The sequence below is a fragment of the Procambarus clarkii genome, chromosome 82 (assembly GCF_040958095.1).
Source record: "Procambarus clarkii isolate CNS0578487 chromosome 82, FALCON_Pclarkii_2.0, whole genome shotgun sequence".
NCBI lineage: Eukaryota > Metazoa > Arthropoda > Malacostraca > Decapoda > Cambaridae > Procambarus > Procambarus clarkii.
Genome location: NC_091231.1, coordinates 5,436,238 through 5,459,343, shown reverse-complemented (window position 1 = coordinate 5,459,343; position 23,106 = coordinate 5,436,238). Strand labels below are relative to the sequence as shown.

The 23,106-nt window shown below is 40.1% G+C and overlaps 2 protein-coding genes across 5 annotated transcripts in view; both read right to left on the bottom strand.

Moving 5' to 3' along the window:
* Positions 1–6,036, bottom strand: part of LOC123764374 (arylalkylamine N-acetyltransferase-like 2) — a 54,089-nt gene extending 48,053 nt beyond the window's left edge. Inside the window, exons 1-3 of one of the 4 annotated variants that reach the window (XR_011225284.1) lie at positions 5,912–6,036; positions 3,309–4,777; positions 1,119–2,379 (exon numbers count right to left, since the gene is read on the bottom strand). Coding sequence is in view for 2 of the 4 variants with exons in the window: in XM_069315975.1 (XP_069172076.1) it covers positions 3,620–4,768 (1,149 nt within the window). In the remaining 2 variants the exon portion in view is untranslated. Of the gene's footprint in view, positions 1–611; positions 4,804–5,911 lie in introns of those variants that run through there. The other 3 variants (XM_069315977.1, XM_069315975.1, XM_069315976.1) reach the window with 3 other exon arrangements.
* A 2,097-nt stretch (positions 6,037–8,133) lies between these two features.
* On the bottom strand, positions 8,134–13,616 carry LOC123764371 (probable G-protein coupled receptor B0563.6). Its single transcript, XM_045752074.2, has 2 exons — positions 12,986–13,616; positions 8,134–10,019 (listed from the first exon to the last, which is right to left on the bottom strand). Exon 2 carries the CDS (start codon positions 10,010–10,012, stop codon positions 8,954–8,956), a length of 1,059 nt encoding a protein of 352 aa, XP_045608030.2. The 5' UTR covers positions 10,013–10,019; positions 12,986–13,616; the 3' UTR covers positions 8,134–8,953.
* Positions 13,617–23,106: the final 9,490 nt, after the last annotated feature.

The window sequence follows — 23,106 nt, the reverse complement described above, 5'->3', positions numbered from 1 at the left end:
TCAAAGTTACGCTACTACAGGTAGCTTAAACATCCAGGATAATTGGTCCGATGAATGGCAGAGGACTTGTATTGCTGATGCATGTAAAGTTATACATGTCTAAAACACAAATGAAAGACCAGCCACCGGATGAAGAAAGAACTAATGAAAGTAAATTATCATTCTTTTTTTCCCCTCTTTTTCAATTCAATTTATGCTTTGATCTCAATTAATTTTAAGTTTTAGTCTTAAGTGTTTTTCCCACATCTTGCCCGAAACGCTGTGCGTATTAGTGGCTTTAAGCATAGTATGTACTAACTCTAACTAGAAATCCAACATTATGTTTGTACCTAATCTTATATGTATGTACTTTTACGTGAATAAACATTCTTATCTATCTTATCCAAATGAAGACAGATAACTGGGAGTTGTTGTTTTGTTATTATTATTTTCTACCACAGACGTGGCCACACATTTACAATGCTAACTAGCATATATACATTTTCTTCTGTCCTCCATGGACAGGGTGAGAGATTTGTCAAACATACAGTGGTGATCGTAAGTAGGCTGTGTACCACTAGTAGCTACTGTTACTATTACTACTACTGTTACTACCACTACTCTTTTCTTACCACTATTGTTGTCCTATTGCTATAATTTGGTCAATCCATACTTCTCCTTTATGGCATTGATACGTGCAGTCAACGTGTAGGTTTCTTCCTCCTGATGACCGCAGGAGCGGTGTTGGGAGACGCATCACTTCATGATGTGGCCTGAATGTTGTTGTGGCCAGTTGACGCAGCGGCGATGACGCAACTGGACACGTTTTGGGGCAAGACTTGACGCAGGCGGCGACGGCTGGACGTTGTGTTGACGGAGCCAGCTGGTTGCTCTTCTTGGTTGCCAGGTTACGTTTTCTATGTGTGACTTTCCGGGTGGTTGGTGTTATATGAATAGGTCACTTGTGGCCTAATATCATTACACAAATTGTAAGCTAAATTTGTTTCAAATAATGTCTGAAATATAAGTGTAATTGACAATGTTGTACACCTGTTCAGTCCAGCAAAATTATAACCATCTGTATGAAGTTATTGCAAACAAAGCCTGGTCTTGGTACAGGTATAAAAAAAAAAGTTCGGTGAAATATTAGGCTTCATTGTAAGATCTTTTAAGTTTCAACCCTATAAAGTCATGACAACCCGTCCTCATTAACAAAGTTCAAATGCTCGTTAATCCACCTGCCAAACTCCCTTCTTTATGAATGAAAAATATTTTACACACGTCTCTCAGCTCATCCTCCAGCCCAAGTCATAAATCAAATACTAACAAAGTTTTTAATAAGTTAATGTAGTTTTGACTTATTCAAGACAACCAACAGGATGACTCTTACAACAGTATAATAGCAGACTTTATTCTGAAATATAAATTAATATTATTTTATATTGTGCGTTTATGTATAGTCAGGTCTAGGTTAGGTTAGGTAAGATGTTTTTGGTTGCGGTGATTTAGGGAGTGTATACACTACGGGCTGGAGGTGAATGAAGCACGTTTCGAGCCATGGCCTCGAACATAGCTAGGTGGACTATAAGTCCAATTACTGACTCGTGCACAGTTCTTGTTGTCAGTATTTGAATTACACGTTGTGGACCTCACAGCCCATTGTTTTGATGAGGGACTGACTTTTCTCGAACAGAGTTTCATTCACGTCCTCTGCTCGAAGCGCGCCTCTCTAAATGCCTCATAGACGATCTGCATATACCAATAATTAGCAACAGAACCTAACCTAATCTTGATCTAACTATCCAAAACATTCTAGTATATAATAAGATTAATTTATATTTGAGAAAATGCTAATTTTGCATACTCGAAAGGTAAAAATTTATGAGTGCGTCGTTGGGGGTCGACCGCCGTGTGGACGAACCTAGCCTGAGGACAGGAGCAGATTACCAGATCATACTATTCTGGTATACTGTGTACACTGGCAGGTGTTGACACATTAGCACGTGTAGAAACTGGCAAGTGTTGACACAGCTGAGCAACCTAGCTGATCCCACCACAGTGGGACCAAAGAGCCAAAGCTCAACCCCCGCAAGCACAATTAGATGAGTACAATAAAGTCAATAACATAAAACCCTATAAAATAACTAGTTATATTCACTTCTTAAAGGAGCACAATATGGAGAGAATTTATTATTAATTCACGTATTTACAATTATCAAACTTAATTAGTCTTGTCTCAGAAAATTGGAGACGCCTGAAGCCACAAGGAGACACCACGAGACAATAGAAGGCACCAGAAGACATCAGGAACACGAGAAGACACCTGGAGACATCTGAAGTTAAGAGACACCAGAACACATCAGGAGACACTTGGAGACATGAAGATACACCAGGAGATATCTGAAGACATCAAGCGACAAGACATCAGGAGACACTTGGTGATATATGGGATGAGAGTAAACACGAGTATAACATTAAGTATAAACATACGTATATACATTATGTCGTATCTAAGACAATACAATTATTTATACTTAGAATATGATCGCTCTAAAGAACTTAATTAAATGTAATCACCTTAAGTACCATTATTTTCTCATAACTATTATAGTACTTCTACATTAGTTTAGGGTACTAATATGTTGCCCTTAAATACAATAATTTCATAAAGTATTATAATCATTGTTTAACAGGAGTTTGTTATAATGTACATGAAAGTAAATCTTAAATAATAAATATACTATTTTCTATTTTCTACTAGTCTACAGTCATAAGACGACAGATCATACAATCATAGGCAGGCCATACTTGTGTCACCTTCGTAACAAGGTGACAAGGTTGGTGTTTTAGTGTGATAGAGAATGTTGGTCAAGTCTGCGCTTAAACAATGTGTGTTCAGTGAGTCTACGCTTGAACAATAAGAATGTTGCTTAAAGATTCGCATGAACAATGAGAATTTTGGTGTATTTCAAATGTGTAACCTGTAAAGCCATTTCGCTTAACTCACTGGCCGAGTTAAGTGGGTATGGCCAATGGATAACCTCGCCAAAGCAGTTTCCCAACGTCTATTACGATGGTAGGAAGATAGCAAGGGGTGGGGGGGGGATAGGTTACTTTTGAGAGTGTGTAGTTTGTGACTTGCAACCTCAGTTTAGCGACCCCTGCCAATGGTCGCGGATTGAGGAATGAATGGGTGGGTAGAAGTCTGAATATGGAATGACATTTTTGGAAATAGGACATGTGCTGACAGCCTCTTTAGCAGGTGAACGAAAAACTGTGTGTGGAAGAGATGAGTGAGAGTTTGGAGACAGAACTCAAGTGATGCTGACCATTCTCCCTTCCATTATGTGTTGTTGAAGAGTACATCGTTGAGACATTTGTACACAATGAAATTCAGTATTTAATGGAGTCAGAAAAATTAAGCAGTTAGAGCTGTGCATTACTGGTTCAGTGTGATCCCGTCTGTTCTTAATTGTTATCACTTTCTTTAATATCTCTACTTTTCTTAGTATGCGTGGAGGACCAGAGTTGCACAAATAAGACTACAATATATCTCTTTAGAATTTAGCATGAATGTTTTTCTGTAGTTGAGTAAAACAACGCAAAACTACAGCATTTTGTTTTACTCCTGCTGCATCATCTAAGTGGCGTCCTTGGCAGGAGGAGATGTGTAGGGATGTGGCAGTGTTGATGTGCGCTTTCTCATTTTGCTTTCACTATGTTTAGAACTTTGAGGATTATATTTCTTCATGAGAAATATATAGAGGCGCACCTCTATGAAGAGGGTCACTAAGACAAGGAGAAGAAGGCAGATTTCTGTCTCCAGCGCTATGACTAAGGGATCGATCGAGTCAAAGAAATGGTCAGTTGTGGCAGTGTAGTCGTCTTTAACTACGACGCAGCCGGAAACGACCACCCAGGTGTCGCTGCCCCAGCAATTGTACCGACCATCCTGCTGGAAGCTGGAGTTGCCGAGGGTCTTGATTTCCCCCACTTTTGCTGTCATGGTAAAAGTTCCCTTGTCCTTTTTCATCACGAGTTTGAGAGGATAATTCTCGTGGTAGCCGAATGCGATGTCTAAAGTTACATTGGCTTTCTGGGGCTGGTTGAGACAAGGCGGGTGGCTGTAAGAAATATATACAGTACGATTACCTTTCTGTGTGTCTTCGGCAGCCCATGGTTGCAACAACAACCTTGTATGCTTCTGCATGCGGAAAATTTGCTTGCCCTTTATATACCATTTGTGGTCTGGTCTATCGATGCTGATAATTTTTAATTCAGCACTTTCATTTACAGAGTTACCGTTATGTAGCAGCAGGTTGAGGGGGAATACGTTGAGGGTGTCATGTAGAACAGCCAGGTTATCATCCAGTAATGACAGCATGAAGCGTTTGGTGTTAAATAACCTGGAGGTGTTGGGGAAGCATTTGATGCAGTTCTCCTGTAGACTCCGATTGTTGGTCAAACTTAAGTCAGCAATTTTCTCGCCAGAACTGGCGTTCTGCACCTCCATAACAAGTGACCAACTGGGCTGGCCTGACGGTGGGGGCAGCTCTACCACCGTCGGCATCCTCGCCACAAGTCTCTTGGTCAGCTTGATGGCCGTTCCGTAGTTATAGAAAGGCAGGCAGTAAGTGCTCAAGTTTTTGGGTCTGCAGGCGCCGGCTTTGGTGAACATGATGTCGCAGGTGACGGTGAGCATGGGGGCCACCAGGAGAAAGGCGGCGAGGTGCAGAACCTGGCAGCCTGCACCTCTACACTTCCCGCTCCTCCACACACACGCCAGCATCCCCACTACCTGTGGATGACGACAGCCACCATCATCTGGGAGAACATTACATATATATATATATATATATATATATATATATATATATATATATATATATATATATATATATTTATTGTAAAATATATATGTGTGTGTGTGTGTAAATCACAAAAAATAAACACGCGATTAAAACTGTGACAGTGTCAGACCACGGAGGAAAATTGAAACAGGAATTTCCTTAAGTACTTTCGTATATTAATACATCTTCAGAAGGAGTGGTTTTACAGGTCGAGTACTGGACATAAATAGGCAGGAGAGAATGGTGGAGTGAGGTGAGGTACAATACGTGGATTGTATTATTTGGATTGTATGATTATTAATATACGAAAGTACTTAAGGAAATTCCTGTTTCAATTTTCCTCCGTGGTCTCGAACCCATACTGCCAGGAGCAACGCAACTGGTGTGTACAGGACACCTTAATCTACTCGACCATCACGACCGGTCAAAAGGAGGTGATAGTCGAAGCTATTTGAATCCCCCCCCCCCCGCCGGCACTCGGATGGTAATCTTGGGCATAGTATTTTATCAAATCACCTCATTCTTTGGGGCACACGTGAGGAACACAAATGCTAACCTATGCCCAAGATTACCATCCGAGTGCCGGCGGGGGAATGTTCAAATAGCTTCGGCTATCACCTCCTTTTGACCGGTCGTGATGGTCGAGTGGATTAAGGTGTCCTGTACACACCAATTGCGTTGCTCCTGGCAGAATGGGTTCGAGTCACTTCTGGGGTGTGAGTTTTCCGTTGCATATATATATATATATATATATATATATATATATATATATATATATATATATATATATATACCAAAGTATGCATTTAGGTGATAGAAGTTCGCAAACCAAGAGGGCAGTTTCCAACACTCGTTTATCTGTTCAGTTTATTAGGCTGTTGGTTTTGGTCATATAATATGCTATAAAAATATTGAACCTTACTTTGCGATGATTTCGGGGCTCAACGTCCCCGCAGCCCGGTCCCCGACCAGGCCTTTTGGTTGCTGGACTGGTCAACCAGGCTGTTGACCATATATATATATGGTCAAATATAATTAAAATATATTGAAATATAATTAAAATAAATAGTTCTCATACATACCACAAAAATAGCAATGCTATTGTTCTACTCAATCAATGACAGCTCTCAACACTTAGCGGGCCAGCCAGAGACTGATGGCCAGCACTGGAAGAAAAGAAAAAGAAGCAAGTGGACGAACAATTAAGCTTAACGAACAAGTAGACTCTGATAACAAGCAAGTAAATCATTACCATGCCACAAACGGATGTTGAGTTTTAACTTTCAGATTGTCGTTTCCTTCACAAATATTATTTATCAGCATTAGTGTATTTTTGTTATAACTATCAAATTAGTGTCACAACATCACATATTATCTTCTGCTTGTTAACAGATCTGAGGCGTGTGTAAGCTGTACAATGAACCCCCTTTTCCCATTAGTTCTTTGACGACCACTCCTAGTTTTTTTGAACAGGCAAAAATTAATGCTCTTGCAATTATGTAGAACATAAGCACTGAAATTAAGTTAACAATAATTTTTGTACAAATAACTTGAGATAATCGCAAATGCGGTTCCTAATCACCTTGTAATAAAAGATATAGTCAACGTGATCATATAAACGGGGAAGTATGTTGACTAATATACTCTCGTTATTTTCTAAGAATATTGGAAACTGCGGAGATCAAGCTCAGAATAAACTTTTCTGAAGAAAAGTTTTGAATGTAAAGGCTTTAAGAAATAACATGCTGGCCCATAGCTTGGACTGTGCGGAGGGAGTGAAGGTTGGAGTAAGATGAAAGAGGTGAAGATGGGGGTGAGATGAGATTAATGGAGAATAAGGTGACGTGAGAGATGTAAAGATGGGATGAGGTGAGAGTGGTGAAAGTGAAGTGAGTTGTTGTTATAGACTCAGCTACTGGGAACAAGAAGTTCCAAGTAGCACGGGCTATGGTGAGCCCGTAGTGGACTTACCTGGCACCGGAGCGGGGCTGAGTGAAGTGAGGTTAGACAAAAAAATAAGAGGATGTGATGAAGAGAGGTGAAGCTTGGATGAGTTGGGGGGCTGTTAATATGAGGAAAGAGGTGAGAAATGTGAACCTGAGGAGAGCCACGTTGTGCTCTGGGAAGAGTCACTTTGTACCCATGCAATAGCCACACCCTGCATCCTGGGAGAGCCACACCGTGTACCCTGGGAGAGCCACACCGTGTACCCTGGGAGAGCCACACCGTATACCCTGGGAGAGCCACATCGTGTACCCTGGGAGAGCCACACCGTATACCCGGGGGAGCAGAGGCAGCTACAAAGTTTACGAGCGGGAGAAACAATGGTCGGGCACCTTGGTTAAGTGCCAGTGACACTCACACCGCCTCGCCCACCACACGCACCATGAAGTGTGTGTACCAAACACATCATGAATTATGTGTTATGTCAGTGACATTATAGCACCAGAACACACACACAAATATCATATGTTTTGGAAGGTTTCACCGTCATGACGTTAGCCTTGCGGGCGTTAAGAAGGTAAACAAGTAAAAAAAAAAAACACTAACAATAAGCACAATGTTCCATATTGAGCAGAAATGTCATATTCAATTATTGTATTTGTTGCTGGATAATTCCCAAATTTGACTCTGTCGTGTTTTCTTTAGTATTTAACCATTTCTTCTCCAGAGAGCTGGCGAGATTGGTCAATAATAGTTTAGCTTGCTTTGCAGCCTAGTGATCCATCAGGGATCCTTCATTGTCTCGAGATCACTCTGATGCCAACCCATCCTCCATCCCAGGAATGTAAGCTGCGTTTTGACTTACATAGATTTTAATAAGCATCTGAGGCACACACTTGGCAATCATGTTATATATACAACGCATCTAAACGCGGCCTTTCTGGGGAGAGGGCAAACTCCTTTATTTAGTAATGTAAATTTAAACTAAATTTTAAACCTATTTACTTATAAGTTTTATTTTATTACAATTATTTTCTTCATTCTTCGTTTCGCTCGACCACAGAAAATTAAGTTTTCATATCGTGTAATAATTTTTTGTACTCAAATTTTAATTAATATTTTAAATTGTGGGCTTACGCATAGAACTAAGTAAGATTGTGGTCAAGTTAATTAGGGGCGTGTATATTTTTTGAGCTTATTATTAAATCTAACTCATACATATATTTATTTCGATGTGTGTCTTTCCCAGATTCTCTCTCGTCATACCATAATTTATACTCATATTATAATGCATTATCAGCCAGTTTGTGTGATGATTGTAATGTGTTTGGTGATTATGGGAGAATAACTTCCAATAGCACACTTTCATCTAATATTTTATTTTCATTATAGCTCTTTTTCTGCTTAAAAGTGGATATATATTATATTAAATATATATTACAGGCGATGAGTCACAATAACGTGGCTGAAGATATGATGACCAAACCACACACCAGAAGATGAGGAGACGACGATGTTTTGGTCCGTCGTGGACCATTATCAAGTCAATTGTCACACTCGACTTGATGGTCCAGGACGGACCGAAACGTCGTCGTCTCTTCATCTTCTGGTGTGTAGTTTGGTCATCAAATATATATTACATCCCGTTTTTTGTGGGCGTCTCATTTGTCCCTGGGCAAGCGCCTTATCCTCTAGACATTTAACAGTGCAGATTAAAACAAAATAAACACAGTTGGGGCACACTTGTGTGGTGTTGTCGCCCTTGTCCTGTACTGTTCATATCCTCGCTATAATATTGTTACACTAGTACCACCTGCAGTACAGTTGCCAGGCTCACTCATCAATACACCAAAAGATTTAAAACACTTTAGGTTGTTGGAGGGTTTCAAATTTCAGTAGTGTTGGTCTTAGGACGAGGCTGATTCCCTCGCAAGGCTTGAAGAACGTCATATCTGTTCTGGTGGATCCCAGCAGTTAAGGATCTGTGCCCAAGCGTCTTTTCCTGCTCAGGGCAGTAACCTTCCCTGCTCAGGGCAGTAACTTTCCCTGCTCAGGGCTGCAACCAGGCCGATATCGATTGCAACGTGTGATATGAGCCTGTCACCACGGGAATTCTTCTGCGTGATCCAGGGTTAAGATGGAAGAACGTCAGGAAGTGTCCTGGTGAGTCCAGAGTGGGGCTAAGAGTGGGTGGGAGATTGGTCCGGTGGATTCTGAAGTGGGCGGCGAGTGACGAAGGATGTACAACAGCCGCACCGCACACACAGTACCAGGCTGTAGAGGCTCTGGCGGTACTGCGGGTTCATGAGAAAGTAGAGGAAGAAGTCGCAGCAGACGCCAGCCATCTCTATGCAATTAGCAATGGTTCGCCCCACCTCCAAAATGACGTTTGTGTGACAGTGCTTCTCCTGCACCAGATACACTAACTTGAGACAGGTTGCCGGTAGGTTGGTCACCAGGAAGGCCAACGTCAGAGCCAATAGAAGGTAGATAATTTGCTGCTCCCTGTTACTCACACTTGACACTAGTCTTCTGTGCACTAATACATTTGACCATTTCAGTCTGAGCACAGCCAGCAAAATCTGCAAGTTCAGGATGACCAACAGAATGCTTGGCAAGATGCGATGCAACACTTCGAGAGACACGGACCAGATTCTCCAGGCGTGAGTGTGGAAAATGGCGCCCTGGGCCACTAACCAGCCCTTATGATGGTCACTGTATTGTGGTGCCTGTGAAAAGCAGCTGGGCAAGTACATGAAGACAGGGAGTGCATAGGCCACTGCCACCCTCCCCACCATCCTGTGGTAGGCCTGGGTGGTTGAGTACTTGTGGGGTCGACACACCGCTTGATAACGGTCAGTGGACACCCCCAAGATAATGTAGGCACAGCTGCAATTGAATACATTGTACAAAGGCTCTTCAACATGGGCAAAATAAAAGGCCCAGGCATAAGTAAGTCCCATTCTCCTCCGGACAGAGAGGGAGACTATAACGGTGAAGCAGATGGCACAGTGGGAGAGGGCCAGCCAGAGGAGGTAGGTGAGAGTGGTCGTCGTGGCGGCACCGGACCTTCCCGGTGGGTGTGGCCGCACCAACACCGCCACATTTATCATATTGGTGGCCATTGCCATAAGCAAGATAATGGGGAATACTAGACGGTAGGACACGTCACACACCTCTTGCAACATCTTCCACTCCGTCATGTTGTGGGACCACAGGCAGTGACACAGGGCTTGCATCCCGCTCCTGCCGGAAGAAAAACAGAGCTGAAGTTCCCAGCTTTATCACTTCTATCACCGTACAGGACTAAGTTATTCAGGTGTAAATACATTATTTATTATTTTCTCTGACAAGCTTGCTGCCAGAAAGGGCCATACAGAGCAAGAAGGTGAAGCAGAGGCCAACCAGGGCAAGGAGAAACCCTAGACAGGGCAATCACAAAGGGAGGACACCGGAGCTCGCCCGACTCGCGGAGTCGAAGGGCACGCCCAAAAGGCCGGATACAAGCATGAAGGACTTTCAAGGACTCAGGAGAGCTAGAAGGGTGGAGGGAAGAACACCGTGGGGTTCGAGGAGACAGGGAGCACCAGAACCAGGTTGTGAGGGCAGAAGGGCAGTGGAGGGGGGGGGGGGGGGGGGGGCCAAAGTACCCTAAGGCTGGGGAAGGGTGCAGGAAAACACCATAAGAGCAGGCTATCTGAGACAAGGATACCTCCCCACCTTGTAAGGCCAAGGCACAGGAAAGCTATGCTGGGAAAGGGCGAGGGACAGAGGCAGAGGACCCCACATGGGAATCAAGGTGTTGGGTGATCCACGTCCTAATGATAAATTGCTAACCACAATATCGTGTATAATAACATTTCATTCACCTGGACCATCGGAGCATCGAACCACGTACTACAACAGCAGCAACCCACAAGCCTCAAGGTCCCCGCGGCCCGGTCCTCGACCAGGCCTCCTGGTTGCTAGACTGGTCAACCAGGCTGTTGGACGCAGCTGCTCGCAGCCTAACGTATGAATCATATTGGTTGACCAAGTATCCTTTTGGAGGTGTTTATCAGTTCTCTCTTGAACTCTGTGAGGGGTCGGCCAGTTATGCCCTTTATGTGTAGTGGAAGCGTGTTGAACAGTCTCGGGCCTCTGATATTAATAGAGTGCTCTCTCGGAGTATCTATTGCACCTCACCTTTTCAACGGGGGTATTCTGCACATCCTGCCATGCCTTCTGGTTTCGTGTCGTGTTATTTCTGTGTGCAGGATTGGGACCAGCCCCTCTAATATTTTCCACGCGTAAATTATGATGTATCTCTCCCACCTGCGCTCAAGGCCACAAATACACTAGTGGCCTCGTCGAGGACAGGAAGCCGGCGGTTTGTCAAAGGTTCTTCCATTTGTCCTCACCCCCCCCCCCCCCCCCTCTGCCTGTACCATAAGCGCTAGCGTCAGTACCCATTGTTCTTGAAAATGATATGCAAATATATGATGACCAAACAATAACTCAGAAGATGGAGAAACGACGACGTTTCGGTCCGTCCTGGACCATTATCAAGTGGTGTGCGCTTGATAATGGTCAACGACGGACCGAAACATCATCGCTTCTCCATCTTCTGAGTTGTGGTTTGGTCATAATTTCTTTAGCCACGTTATTGTGATATTGTCTTCATCCAAATATATGGATATACTGTGCTCGAGTTCTTTGATTAAAGGCGCCTGTGTCACCTACGTTTTGCTGTAGTGAAAGTGTTAGAAAGTATTTATTGTGTCAGTTATACATAGGTAGCTCTTCCGTCTGAACCGGGCAAGCTCCTGAACAACTAAGAGCGTCTCTCACTTGAACGGTAATGCCTTCTATGAGGTCGATAGCATTGCTCAAATAAAATATCGTAGTTTTTCTCTTTTTTTATATAAGCACTTTTGTATTAAGTATTGACCGAAATTGCCCGAAACGCTGTGCGTATTAGTGGCTTTAGGTATTGTATGTACTAGCTCTATCTATAAATCCAACATTGTTTGTAACTCTTCATCTATGTATGTACTTTTCCTCAATAAAAAAACTAATTTAATTTAATTTAAAGTAATTATCAAAAGAAGGCGCCAAGCCGGGGAGACTATGTAGTAACTTTCGTGTTATTTCGCCTGTATACTGATGACTCCAGACTTTGCATACTACATCTCCCTGTAATTTATCCTCTAAAATTAACAAATCTACAGTACTGCGCAGTGTGTCTTCACGGACAGTGCGTTGAATCGTGTGTACGTATAAGGGTATACAGGTTGCTTGCCTGTGGTTAGCCTATTGCTCAGGCGAATCCTTTATGATTTATAGATTCTTATTTGTTGTCACCGGAGGCGGCTAGTTTATTGTGCAACTCATACTCATCCTGTGAGCGGTAGCGCAAAAGCATTACAGACGGCACAAAAGGTTTTTATTAGACCTCATCTTAGATTATTACATAAACAATTTCATCTATCCTTCGCACCTTTATAGTTAAATTACACACAGAAATCACAATAGCCTGATGCATCGAATGAACAAATCCACAAGGGCCGTGAACCTTCGTCACGGCCCTTGTGGATTTGTTCATTATAGTTACTTGTCAGCTAGTTACAGAGAATGTCCTATTTCAAGAGCTATCATAGTAGACATCCATCAGTCTCGGGAGACTATGGAGTTGCGCTCTGTTTCAAGAGCTATATATTTACAGTAAGTCATTATACATTAATGGTAGGCCTTATCGCTAATACATAATTGTTTGAGCACTGGAGATATTACAGTCATAGGGGTAGTGCTGTTTACTATTAGTCCTCACAACTTAGTTTCTTAATCTCATATGTCGTTTATCTACTGGGAGCGAAATGTGGATACAATGCAAGGATTTCAGATTCTAGAGAACCTCGTGGTCCGACACAGTTCACTCTGGTGTCAATGTGTGCGATGTTCTCTGTATTACCTTCAGATGCGACAAGAAGAAAAGGGAAGACTCGGGCAGAAGTGAATTCCTATAGTAGTGCAATATAATATGAATGTTAGACAGTACTTCAGTGGATGCTATACAGTTCTGCAGTGAATGTTCAATAAATGCTGTACGGCAGTGCAGGTGATGTTAGTAATAGTTTCCTGTAGAGGTGTTGACTATGCTAATGCTTGAGGAAGTAGAGGTTAGACATGCTGCTAGAAAATTAGAATTAAGGAATAAATACCAATAATTTTACCTTTTAATGAAGGCCAGCAGGAGGAAGTATGAAGTACTGGAGGGTGTGGCTGGTGGGTGAGGCTGGAGGGTGTGACTGGACAATGAGTGTGGCTGTGACTGTTCCACCAGAGTGTTGAGTGATGTGTGCGTCACTGCCAGCCGTTCATCACTACCTCGTCAACCTCGGGTGCCCGCTACCAGCGACGGGTCGGTCCGCACCACCACTTGGGTTCCCGCCATTATCACTAATCGAAAATCAAAATGTTTATTCATGTAAAAGTACATATATAAAAGACGAGTTACAAACATAATGTTAGATTTATAGAGCTAGTACATGCAATACCTAAAACCACTAATACGCATAGCGTTTCGGTCAACTGTGTCAACTACCATTAATAACGGGATGAGAATAGCTTGAGCGACCTCATCCCTTTGTGTGTATTTTACCTCAATTATTTAAATTTCAATTACTACACCTACACTTCAGTCATAATCCACATCTGCCGCCTTCACGAATACTCTATACCACCAGCGCCACTAATATCTGCACCTTTCTATTAGTGATATTTTTGTTGCCCCTCCCCCCCCCTCTTTCTTCCCCTTGCCACTTCGGGGGGGAGGGGTTAGATTCAGCTACTTAGAACAAAGTTCCAAGTAGCACGGGCTATTGTGAGCCCGTAGAAAACTTGAACCAGGAGCTGGGCAGTAACTGAAGATTTCAGTGCACTTCGGGGTTGTTATTTCAGATTCGCTATTTGGAACAAAAAGTTCCAAGTAGCACTGGCTATGGTGAGCCCATAACTTACCTGGCACAGGAGCGGCTTCTTGTTGTTTCAGATTTAGCTACTCAGAACGAAATGTCCATCTAGCACGGGCTATGGTGAGCCCGTAATTGAGTTCGGTTATTCGCAATAACCTTGTTACATTGCAATATCATACAGCTGTTTAAATATTATATCAACTACAGTACCACCACCTTACGTTTTAGCTCAATCATGTATGTATACTGTAGTTGCAGAGGGTAATAAGTATAACTTTTCACATTTCAGATTTATTTTTAGCATAGATGACAGGAGATAGTTATAAATCAGCTAGAAGAAAAATAATAAACTAATAAATGAAAGGTAACAACAGCAGCTAATGGAACTCGACTACACATATGACTCACATTCAGCAATAATATGCATGATTTGGTCAGAGATAAAGCATAAAACACAATGATCTCAAACACGACCTCGTACTGAATCAATAAACCATATTAATATGACAAATATGAAAATATATTATGAAGATACTTGTAGGTAACATCTACTGTTCATATCATGCATGAAATTACAATGAAAATACACAGTCCAAATTCCATAGCCAAATAAGAAAAAAAAAAGTCCATAACTTTTTTTTTTTTAAATCAACACCATCAATTACAAAATATTAGTTTAATTTTTGTTTGAATGATACAGTACTACAAAAAAGAATGCCATCAGTGTTATTTTCACATAGTTTATTACAGTTTGTCACTATTTTCACTAATCCCCCTAAGTGACCCCATTATAGAAAGTACAAAAAATTCCTTCATTAAGCTAAGGCTACCCCTCCCCCCCACAAGGTCTAGGTACAGGTATGGCTCACTATTGCACTGGCTATTGTTGAGGGGGGCATCTCTAGTCAACAGGATTTATCTATTGAAAAGTCAACATACACGAAACAGATGTATATTGCAAAGATCATCCTGTGGCCCACCTTCAATGTTGATGAATCTGAAGGGCCTCTTAAACCTGCCTTCCTTGTATACTTTCGTTTCCCGTTTGTAAGCTTGCACATCAGTGGCCTCCATGGTATTGTGACTGGTTTGCACACAATATATATATTTACAAATATGATCCGAGTATCACCCAAGATTATAGACAATGGAACAATTTGATATCCCAAATCTGGTTACTGTATCTGAAAGGTATATACTGTACATACTACAGAAGGTGCAAGTAGGATATACTGACCCATGATATAAATAATGAGAGCATTAACATAACAAAGTAGGTACCCTCTATGACATTTACATTCATCAACAAATATATACAAATTAATTGCCACCTCAAAAAAAATGAATATAATGAAAACATCCTTCTCTGGTGGGGCCCTAGTGCTCCTGAAGCTTAACACAGGTAAATCCAAGCCTTAGCCCAGCACCCCAGGTGCTTAAAACACATTCATTGCCTACTGGGATCCAGGGTTTCCAACAAGAAATGAAGTCAAAATCTTGATTTTAGCCTGAACATCAGCTATGGGCAAAACTGAAAAAAAAAGTTGCCAAAGGTAGGCCATGGAACAAGGGCCATAATGAACAAGGACAATAAACAGAGCCCTAACACAAGTATGAGCACCACTAAATACTGTGCAGTGGCACTGCAGTCACATGACAAAGTGCATAATGGATCCCAACTGGAGATCAAAGATCAGAGACAAATAGAGAAAGAGGTAAGGACACAACTCTCCTCCCTCTAATGATGATGAAAGAGGCGCCACTATGGCCGAGCAAGATGAGGTGACAATATAGGCTACGACCAGAAATCAAGAAGAACTAGAACAGAAAAGACAACACCAATGGTAAAGGGCAGAAATTGAAAAAAGAAACAGGCAGAAGGCCCACCATGCTATAACATAGTGCAATAGTGAAGCATGATACCAACACTGTACTACGAAGCCTGTCACCTGAACACGGGATGGAACACAAGGTCCAGAAACCAAAAATATGTACAGCAGCAGAGATTAGTGAAATTATAGAGGCCAGGATGCTGCTGAACTCTAGAGAGGCTGAGCCCCAGAAAGGGAAAGAGTTGGGACACTGGGCAAGAAGGGCCAAGAACTAGAGTGGAACCACCCACTTAGGAACCTGTAGAAGAATGTGGCCCACAAGAGGCCCCACCTCAAGCATCACAGGAAGCAGCAGCTAAACATAAACAAATAAACCAACTTCCCTAGACTAGGTGAAACGTTCCCCAACAAATGTCATATGATCAGGAAATGGTGCCCAATAGAATGGGCGTCATTTTTACCTAGGAGTGCCTAATTTCTTTCATGCAGTTGCTTGTTTTATTGCACCTATTTTTCCTGTTTAATCTCTGGTCCCCTGCTTACTTTACCTTACAGAGTAAACCAGATTCTGGTACTGGCTTCCCGTAGGCGATGGATGAGTTTCACACAAGCCTGGTGTGTTTGACTACTGAGGGGGCCCCCCCTCACAGGAAAAGAAACATTTGTTTATGATTAATTTTTACTGGTATAAGGTGTTCTGGTATTACTGGTACAAGATGTTCTGGTATTGCTGGTACAAGGTGTTCTGGTATTACTGGTACAAGATGTTCTGGTATTACTGGTACAAGGTGTTCTGGTATTACTGGTACAAGATGTACTGGTATTACTGGTACAAGATGTTCTGGTATTACTGGTACAAAGTGTTCTGGTATTACCGGTACAAGGTGTTCTGGTATTACTGGTACAAGGTGTTCTGGTATTACTGGTACAAGATGTACTGGTATTACTGGTACAAGATGTTCTGGTATTACTGGTACAAGATGTACTGGTATTACTGGTACAAGATGTTCTGGCATTACTGGTACAAGGTGTTCTGGCATTACTGGTACAAGGTGTACATTAGATTATTTAAATTAAAAACATGGAATTTGTTTTATATCAGTGAGAAAGCTGGTACTGTAAAGCCTACAGCATTTCATGTACCATTTGGGAACAGTTTGAATGTTTTTTTTTTATTATTTTGTAATACAGTACTACATTCAGTGGGCAAACAAATGTTTTCATAACTACACAGTACAGTATACAGAAACCAGTGTCATTATTGTAAATTAATTCATCACCTATTTCATTACGGAATGAACAATTACATGCTACACTTCAATGATGACATACTTAATAACCCAAGAAGGAACTGTGAGAACTCAAAGCATTACGATTTTTATTTTTTTTCAAACTTTTTTTATGCACAGTTTATGAAAGTGTAATAAAGTTGTACAATTTTTTACAAGTGTAATTTTTTGGTGGGGGGGGGGCCAGAATGTCAGTAGTGAAATGTTGCTCTATCATTTAATACTGTAGTTTCAAACATACAATAATGAGTAACTTATGAGGATCACACCTAAGTACTACATTGACTTCAAATTTATGGTGACAAGGATGAAGTGCAAATCTTTTTCACACATAAGACACCATCAAAAACAGTAATTCGAAAATTACATACATATTTTTGGAGACGACTTGGTAATAAAAGTGCAAGCACTCATTAAGTGGATTCCAAGATTGGTGAGACATTCCCTTATTAGGAGCATCAGTCATACAAAATATTTCTTGTCAAACCTTGTTTCCTAAGCATGGTATGAATTAAAAAATCTATTTAGTTGATCTTCTCCAAATACTATGTTGAGTCAGAGAAGCTATATTACTGTAAATTCCTGAGACATAATTCACCCTATGCCCTGTATCATATTAAAAGGTTGTGAGAAAAGACAGTACAACATAATGCTTCCCATGTAAATCATGGCAATTTCTTTGTTGAAGACAAATCAATTTTTACCACAAAACATGGATAGTATTCTCTCAGGTTAAAGGACTGGCATTTTAAAATAAATTGACAATGAAAGTAAAATACTGTATGCATTACAGCATTAATCAAATTTTACAGAAGAGACACGTGACATAGAATTGTTCAGTCTTTGGGATAAGGTGAAAAGAAATATTCACACTCAAGTGACCGAGACTCATTCTGCATTAGATGATGATAAAAACTAAGAGGTACTGTATTTGGAGATGTAAGCAGTGATAATTATAATTATGTAAATACAGTTATATGATTTATTGCCAATCTGCAGTTTCCCAGGATAAGTCAAGCTTGTGATGTCCTGTACTCACCTAATCCTGTCTACCACTGCACATACCAACCATCTACAACTCAGCTTGAGAAGAAAACTCATTATCTGAGCATGCACACATGCATTTTTAAATGTATTTGTGACAAAGTGTGTGTAATTACTTAAGTGTAATTACCGTAGTGTAGCACAGAATGAGAGCTACACTTGTGGCGTCCCGTCTTCCTAGAATGTGTCATATGACGCTTTGAAACTACTGACAGTTTTGGCATCCACCACCTTCTCACTTGACCTGTTCCAACTGTCTACCACTCTGCTTGAAAAAAAAAATAACTTTTCAATTTTTGTTGGCATCTTTGCATCTTTACCTTGAATTTATGACCTCTTGTTCTTGATGTTGCAGTTTTCAAGATTCCTCTATCAGTTTTGTTGATTCCTAATATTATTTTGCATGTAATGATCATCTCATTTTTCTTCTTTTAGCTTTGGCAAATTATTCACATCTAGCCTCTCCTCATAGATTTTTTTTCAGTTCCAGAAGCCCTTTTGTAGCACATCTTAACACCTTTTTGAGTTTGTTAAAGTGCTTCTTGAGATATATCCACCATACAGCTGCTGCATATTCCAATGTTGGTCTCACAAAAGTCTTGAACAATTTCTTTAGTATTTCACTGTCCACATATTTAATATTAACTCTGAAGTTAGAAAGTGCAGCACAGGCTCCTCACACAATGTCCTTTATATGGTCTTCAGGTGACAGTTTATTAACCAGAACTAGACATCTGTGTTCTTTAAAGCCTTTTCATATACAGTAATTTGTAGGTTTTGTGGCACCTATTTTCTTCTATTCCACATTCCATAACACGGCATTTATTCACGATGAATTCCATTTACCAAGTGTTGCTCCATACTCTCTATTTTGTTCAGGTCACCTATATGGGAATTACAATCATGCAAGAGTCTTGCCTTCCCTAGTAGCTTATCATCAGCAAACATGTTCATATAATTCTTTATTCCCTCTGGTAGATCATTTATACAAGACAATAGACCTTACTTATGCTATAACTGAATGCTGTGGTACTCCATTAGTAACATTTCTCTCATCTGATACATGCCTCTGATTACTGCCCTTATTTTTGTTAAAATTTTCATCCATGTCAGAAGTCTTCGTATCTCACAAAATTTGTCATATACTGTATCTTATTTATTTCCTTCCTTCCTTAACAACAAATCTTTCCAATCAAATTCATTAAAGAAATTTGTAAGTTCCCATAATGTCCCCTCTTAAAATTAAGTTTTACTATTATTTTTCTTTCTTAAAGCTCTTCTAAATTACAATGCATCGCACATTTTTGGTACAGTAGTTATAAATACCTCGTATAGGCCAATAGGCCTTCTGCAGTTACCTTTATTCTTATGTTCTTATTTAGTTCCAGAAGGACAAGGTCATACTTACCCACTGAAGGTACTTAATGTCAAATACAGTATTTCTTCTTTTGTGGTAAATAACAAATGCAGCAACGATGGAGCATCCCCTTCTCTCATCTTCATGGCCTGTTTTACATGTTGATACACCATACTCCAGGATGAGGTTCACAAATTGCCTAGTCCACAAGTCTTCTATTCTTGCTTCATGGGCTTTCCAGTCTATCGATTTCAAATTGAAGTCATCAAGTATCAACAGTGGCAATTTAACTTTATCTGCTTTTACAATAAATTATCTCATAATCATTATGAGGCCCTCTCTTCTGTCATTTAGCTTTGCCAAATTTCTTACCAGGAATGTCCAAAATTTAACAAATACACAATTAGTTGTACCACAACCTAGTTACTCCCACTGTTTACCCCATGTACTCCCTTCATTGATCGGCTTACTCCCTCCATTTACCCGGAAACTATGAATATAAATTTATTCAGGTTCACTGGAGATTTGGGTTACTGGAATTTGGATTGACAAGCTCTTACAGTACATGTACTGTACTTCCTTATGTCTCATCACACTGCATTTTCAGTCATATGGGGCTGTGGCTTCTTGTTCTACTTGTTATGATTAGATCCTATGCACCTTAACTGCTTCATTGCACCTCTGTAAGGAAATCTAACCCAATGTATCCTGACAACCCAACCTAACTTGTCCTAACATAACCAAAGCAAAATAAGAAAAAAAAATTGTTTTATATGTTATGAAAAAGGTGTGTGACATCACTATGATGAAAACCAGAGCGGAATAAAATTGACGACTACTAGATAGGTTTGGAAAATCCTTGTAAAATGTTTTGAGCTGAAATTAATATTCACACAACCTTTCTAACTTTGATTCGATTCGGAAGACAGTCATTGTGACCAATCAATGCTGCCAATCAGACAAGAAAAATTAAGAATGTGTAGAGCATTGCCGATAGCCCTTCTGGCATTCAAATTTTCATGCAGTACTGCTAATGAATTGGTATAAATGAATATTACAGATTACATGAGAATCGAGTTTGACTCGTGATCATAAGTTTATTGAAGGAGCCAGCCAGTGGGACCATATTGCTATACCTTCACCCTATACATCATTCTCAAAAGATCAAAAAAACTCACTGGGATAGGCCCCTCCAAAGCAATAATACAAAAAAAAAAAAAAATCAACAATGCCAGACTTCTGTGATGAATAGCATGCCTTCTGAAGGCAACTGCCCCTCATGCTTAAGATTTTTCATTAGCTGTCCCCAATACTGCATTGATAACACACCTTGGCAGGCTGGCTCTGCAGCAGAAAATGGCAAGCCCATACATCTCCATAGTCTGATAGAATGCAAGACACGAAGAAGTTGACGACATTATCAAGACAGGACATATCATGGCTGACTGTCTGGGGTCAACCCGTTCTCGCAAATTTAATAAGTCAATATTGACTTATTAGTTGCGTGCATAAGTGACATACTAAACATAATAGTTTCCCTTGAAAAGCTTCATAGAAAACACCGACCTTACCTAACCTACTTAATATGTTAAAATAAGCATCTTATAGCTTCGTAATTACAATTGTTACTTAACCTATTATAGGTATAGGTTAGGTAATAATTGTAATTACGAAGCTATAAGATGCTTATCTTAACATACTAAGTAGGTTAGGTAAGGTCGGTGTTTTCTATGAAGCTTTTCAAGGGAAACTATTATGTTAAGTATGTCACCTATGCACATATTTAATAAGTCAATATTGACTTATTAAATTTGCGAGAACGGGTTGCTGGGGTGGGTAGGGGGTGCTGGTTGGTGGGTAAGGGTGCATGTCTGGGTGGGAGGGAGTGCTGGTGGAGATAGGGGTTTTGGTATGAGGGTGTTGGTGGGTGGGTAGTTTTAGCTTATGTTTGTGGGTGAGTGTTTGGAGACTTCCACGTGTGCCAAAACTCCAAACTGCCCCATTTTTTAAATATAGTTGTGGTTATTATAGGTAAAGCCTCCATTTAATTGTCACTTTATAGAACAACATCTCTTTCAATCATACCAAAACATTATCAACATAATATATTTCTTAAGTCTATTTACAGTCAAAGGCTTTCTTAAGTACTCACACCTAGAAGTGTTTTAAGGGTCAAGTGTCTGCTCTTAAAGCCTATTTTTTGAACCATCAGCAGTTCAGTGCAATGCAATTATATGGTCAGTAAGTTGGTTGCACAAATGAACGATACAAGTTGGTGGCATGAGAGTGTGATACAGGTCAGTGTCACTGGTTGGTGACAGGAGTGAGTGTTGAATGGGTGGATGGCAGAGGTGTTTGCATGGAACAGTGGGGCAAGTTTCAAGAGTGTAACAACAGACTTTGACATCAAACCCTAATTTTGCAAAGTTTAAATTTTGTTACCAGCCAAAGAATCTAGTTGAAAATATGCTCAATAGTTTTTACCATGCCCAAAAATACATTTTTAGAATTCAGACCTGTGAAACTAAATACCATATTATCACTGGTGAGAAAATATATATATACAGTACTGTATATGTTTTTCTCAATAATACAAGACTCTTGGAACTGACTACTTACACTGTCATATTAACTCACCGAGCTCCAATCGTTAACCACGTATTCAAAATATTTTAAGGAAACCTAATTTTTACCTCATATAGACTGATCTGCTTAAGCTCACTCCAACCAATACAGGGGGGTATACTGCATGTGAAACACAGTAAAAGGGTTAAATTATCAAAATATTGATCGAGTGAAGGAAACGCCTATAAAAGAATAATACACAAGACACCGATTGTGGGAATAAAATGCCTCCATTTTCCAAATAGGGAATATATATATCAAGTGAACTAGATAACTCTCGATTTCTGAGTGCTAGATAACACTCCAGCAAATTACTGAATACTGTATTATAAAATATACAAAATTTACCTTATAATCAACATATTAATATTAGTACAGTAGATACTTCTCCATGAGGGTTCACAGGTCCCTCAACATCACACCTGGTAAAGCTGAGAATGACGATGTGCAGCAAACATGAGCTGTTGTCTGCTACTTCAAAACATTAAATTTATAGTGTTTGAAGATAAATACCAGCCACTTATAATCATTGATAGGTATCAAAGGATAATACAGGATTTTCACATTAAGCAAATAAAAATAAGACTATATATTAAGCCTAATCTTGTCTTAGTAACTTGTTTAACCTGGAAAAGTACACAAAAACACAAGAAAATTTATCCCAGAGCTTTGAAGCAGGATAACTATTACTACAGGAAGAGTTAAATTTAATTTTGGATTAAAAACAATTGAAAATGCTTAAAATACAGTATATTAATATACAGCACTGAACCCTCATTTTTTAAAATAAATTTTGCATTTGCATTATTTGCAAATGCATTTTTTATAATAAATATCACAAATCTGTCATGTTAAATTGGATATGGTAAATATATACCAATTCAAAAAAATATATGTACAATGGGACCTCAGGTGAACTATGAGGGGTATAGTCAATTTATTTCTTCCATGAATATCAACCCTATACCTGTCGTATAACAGTTGATCATTTCAAGGATCAACATCCCCACAGCCTGGTCTCTATCTAGGCCTCCAGGGTGGAGATCTAGTCAACCCATTCAGTTACTCATTGACACTGCTACTCACAGCCTGACCCCCCCAGAGTAAATGTACGTTTATCTCTCCACTGTTTTGGGTAGGCTTACAACCAATTCCCTGTTTGTACAGGTTTTTATCTCAATGCATCATTAACAAATTCATAAAACATCCAGTTTTTTACAGTAAAAACTCATA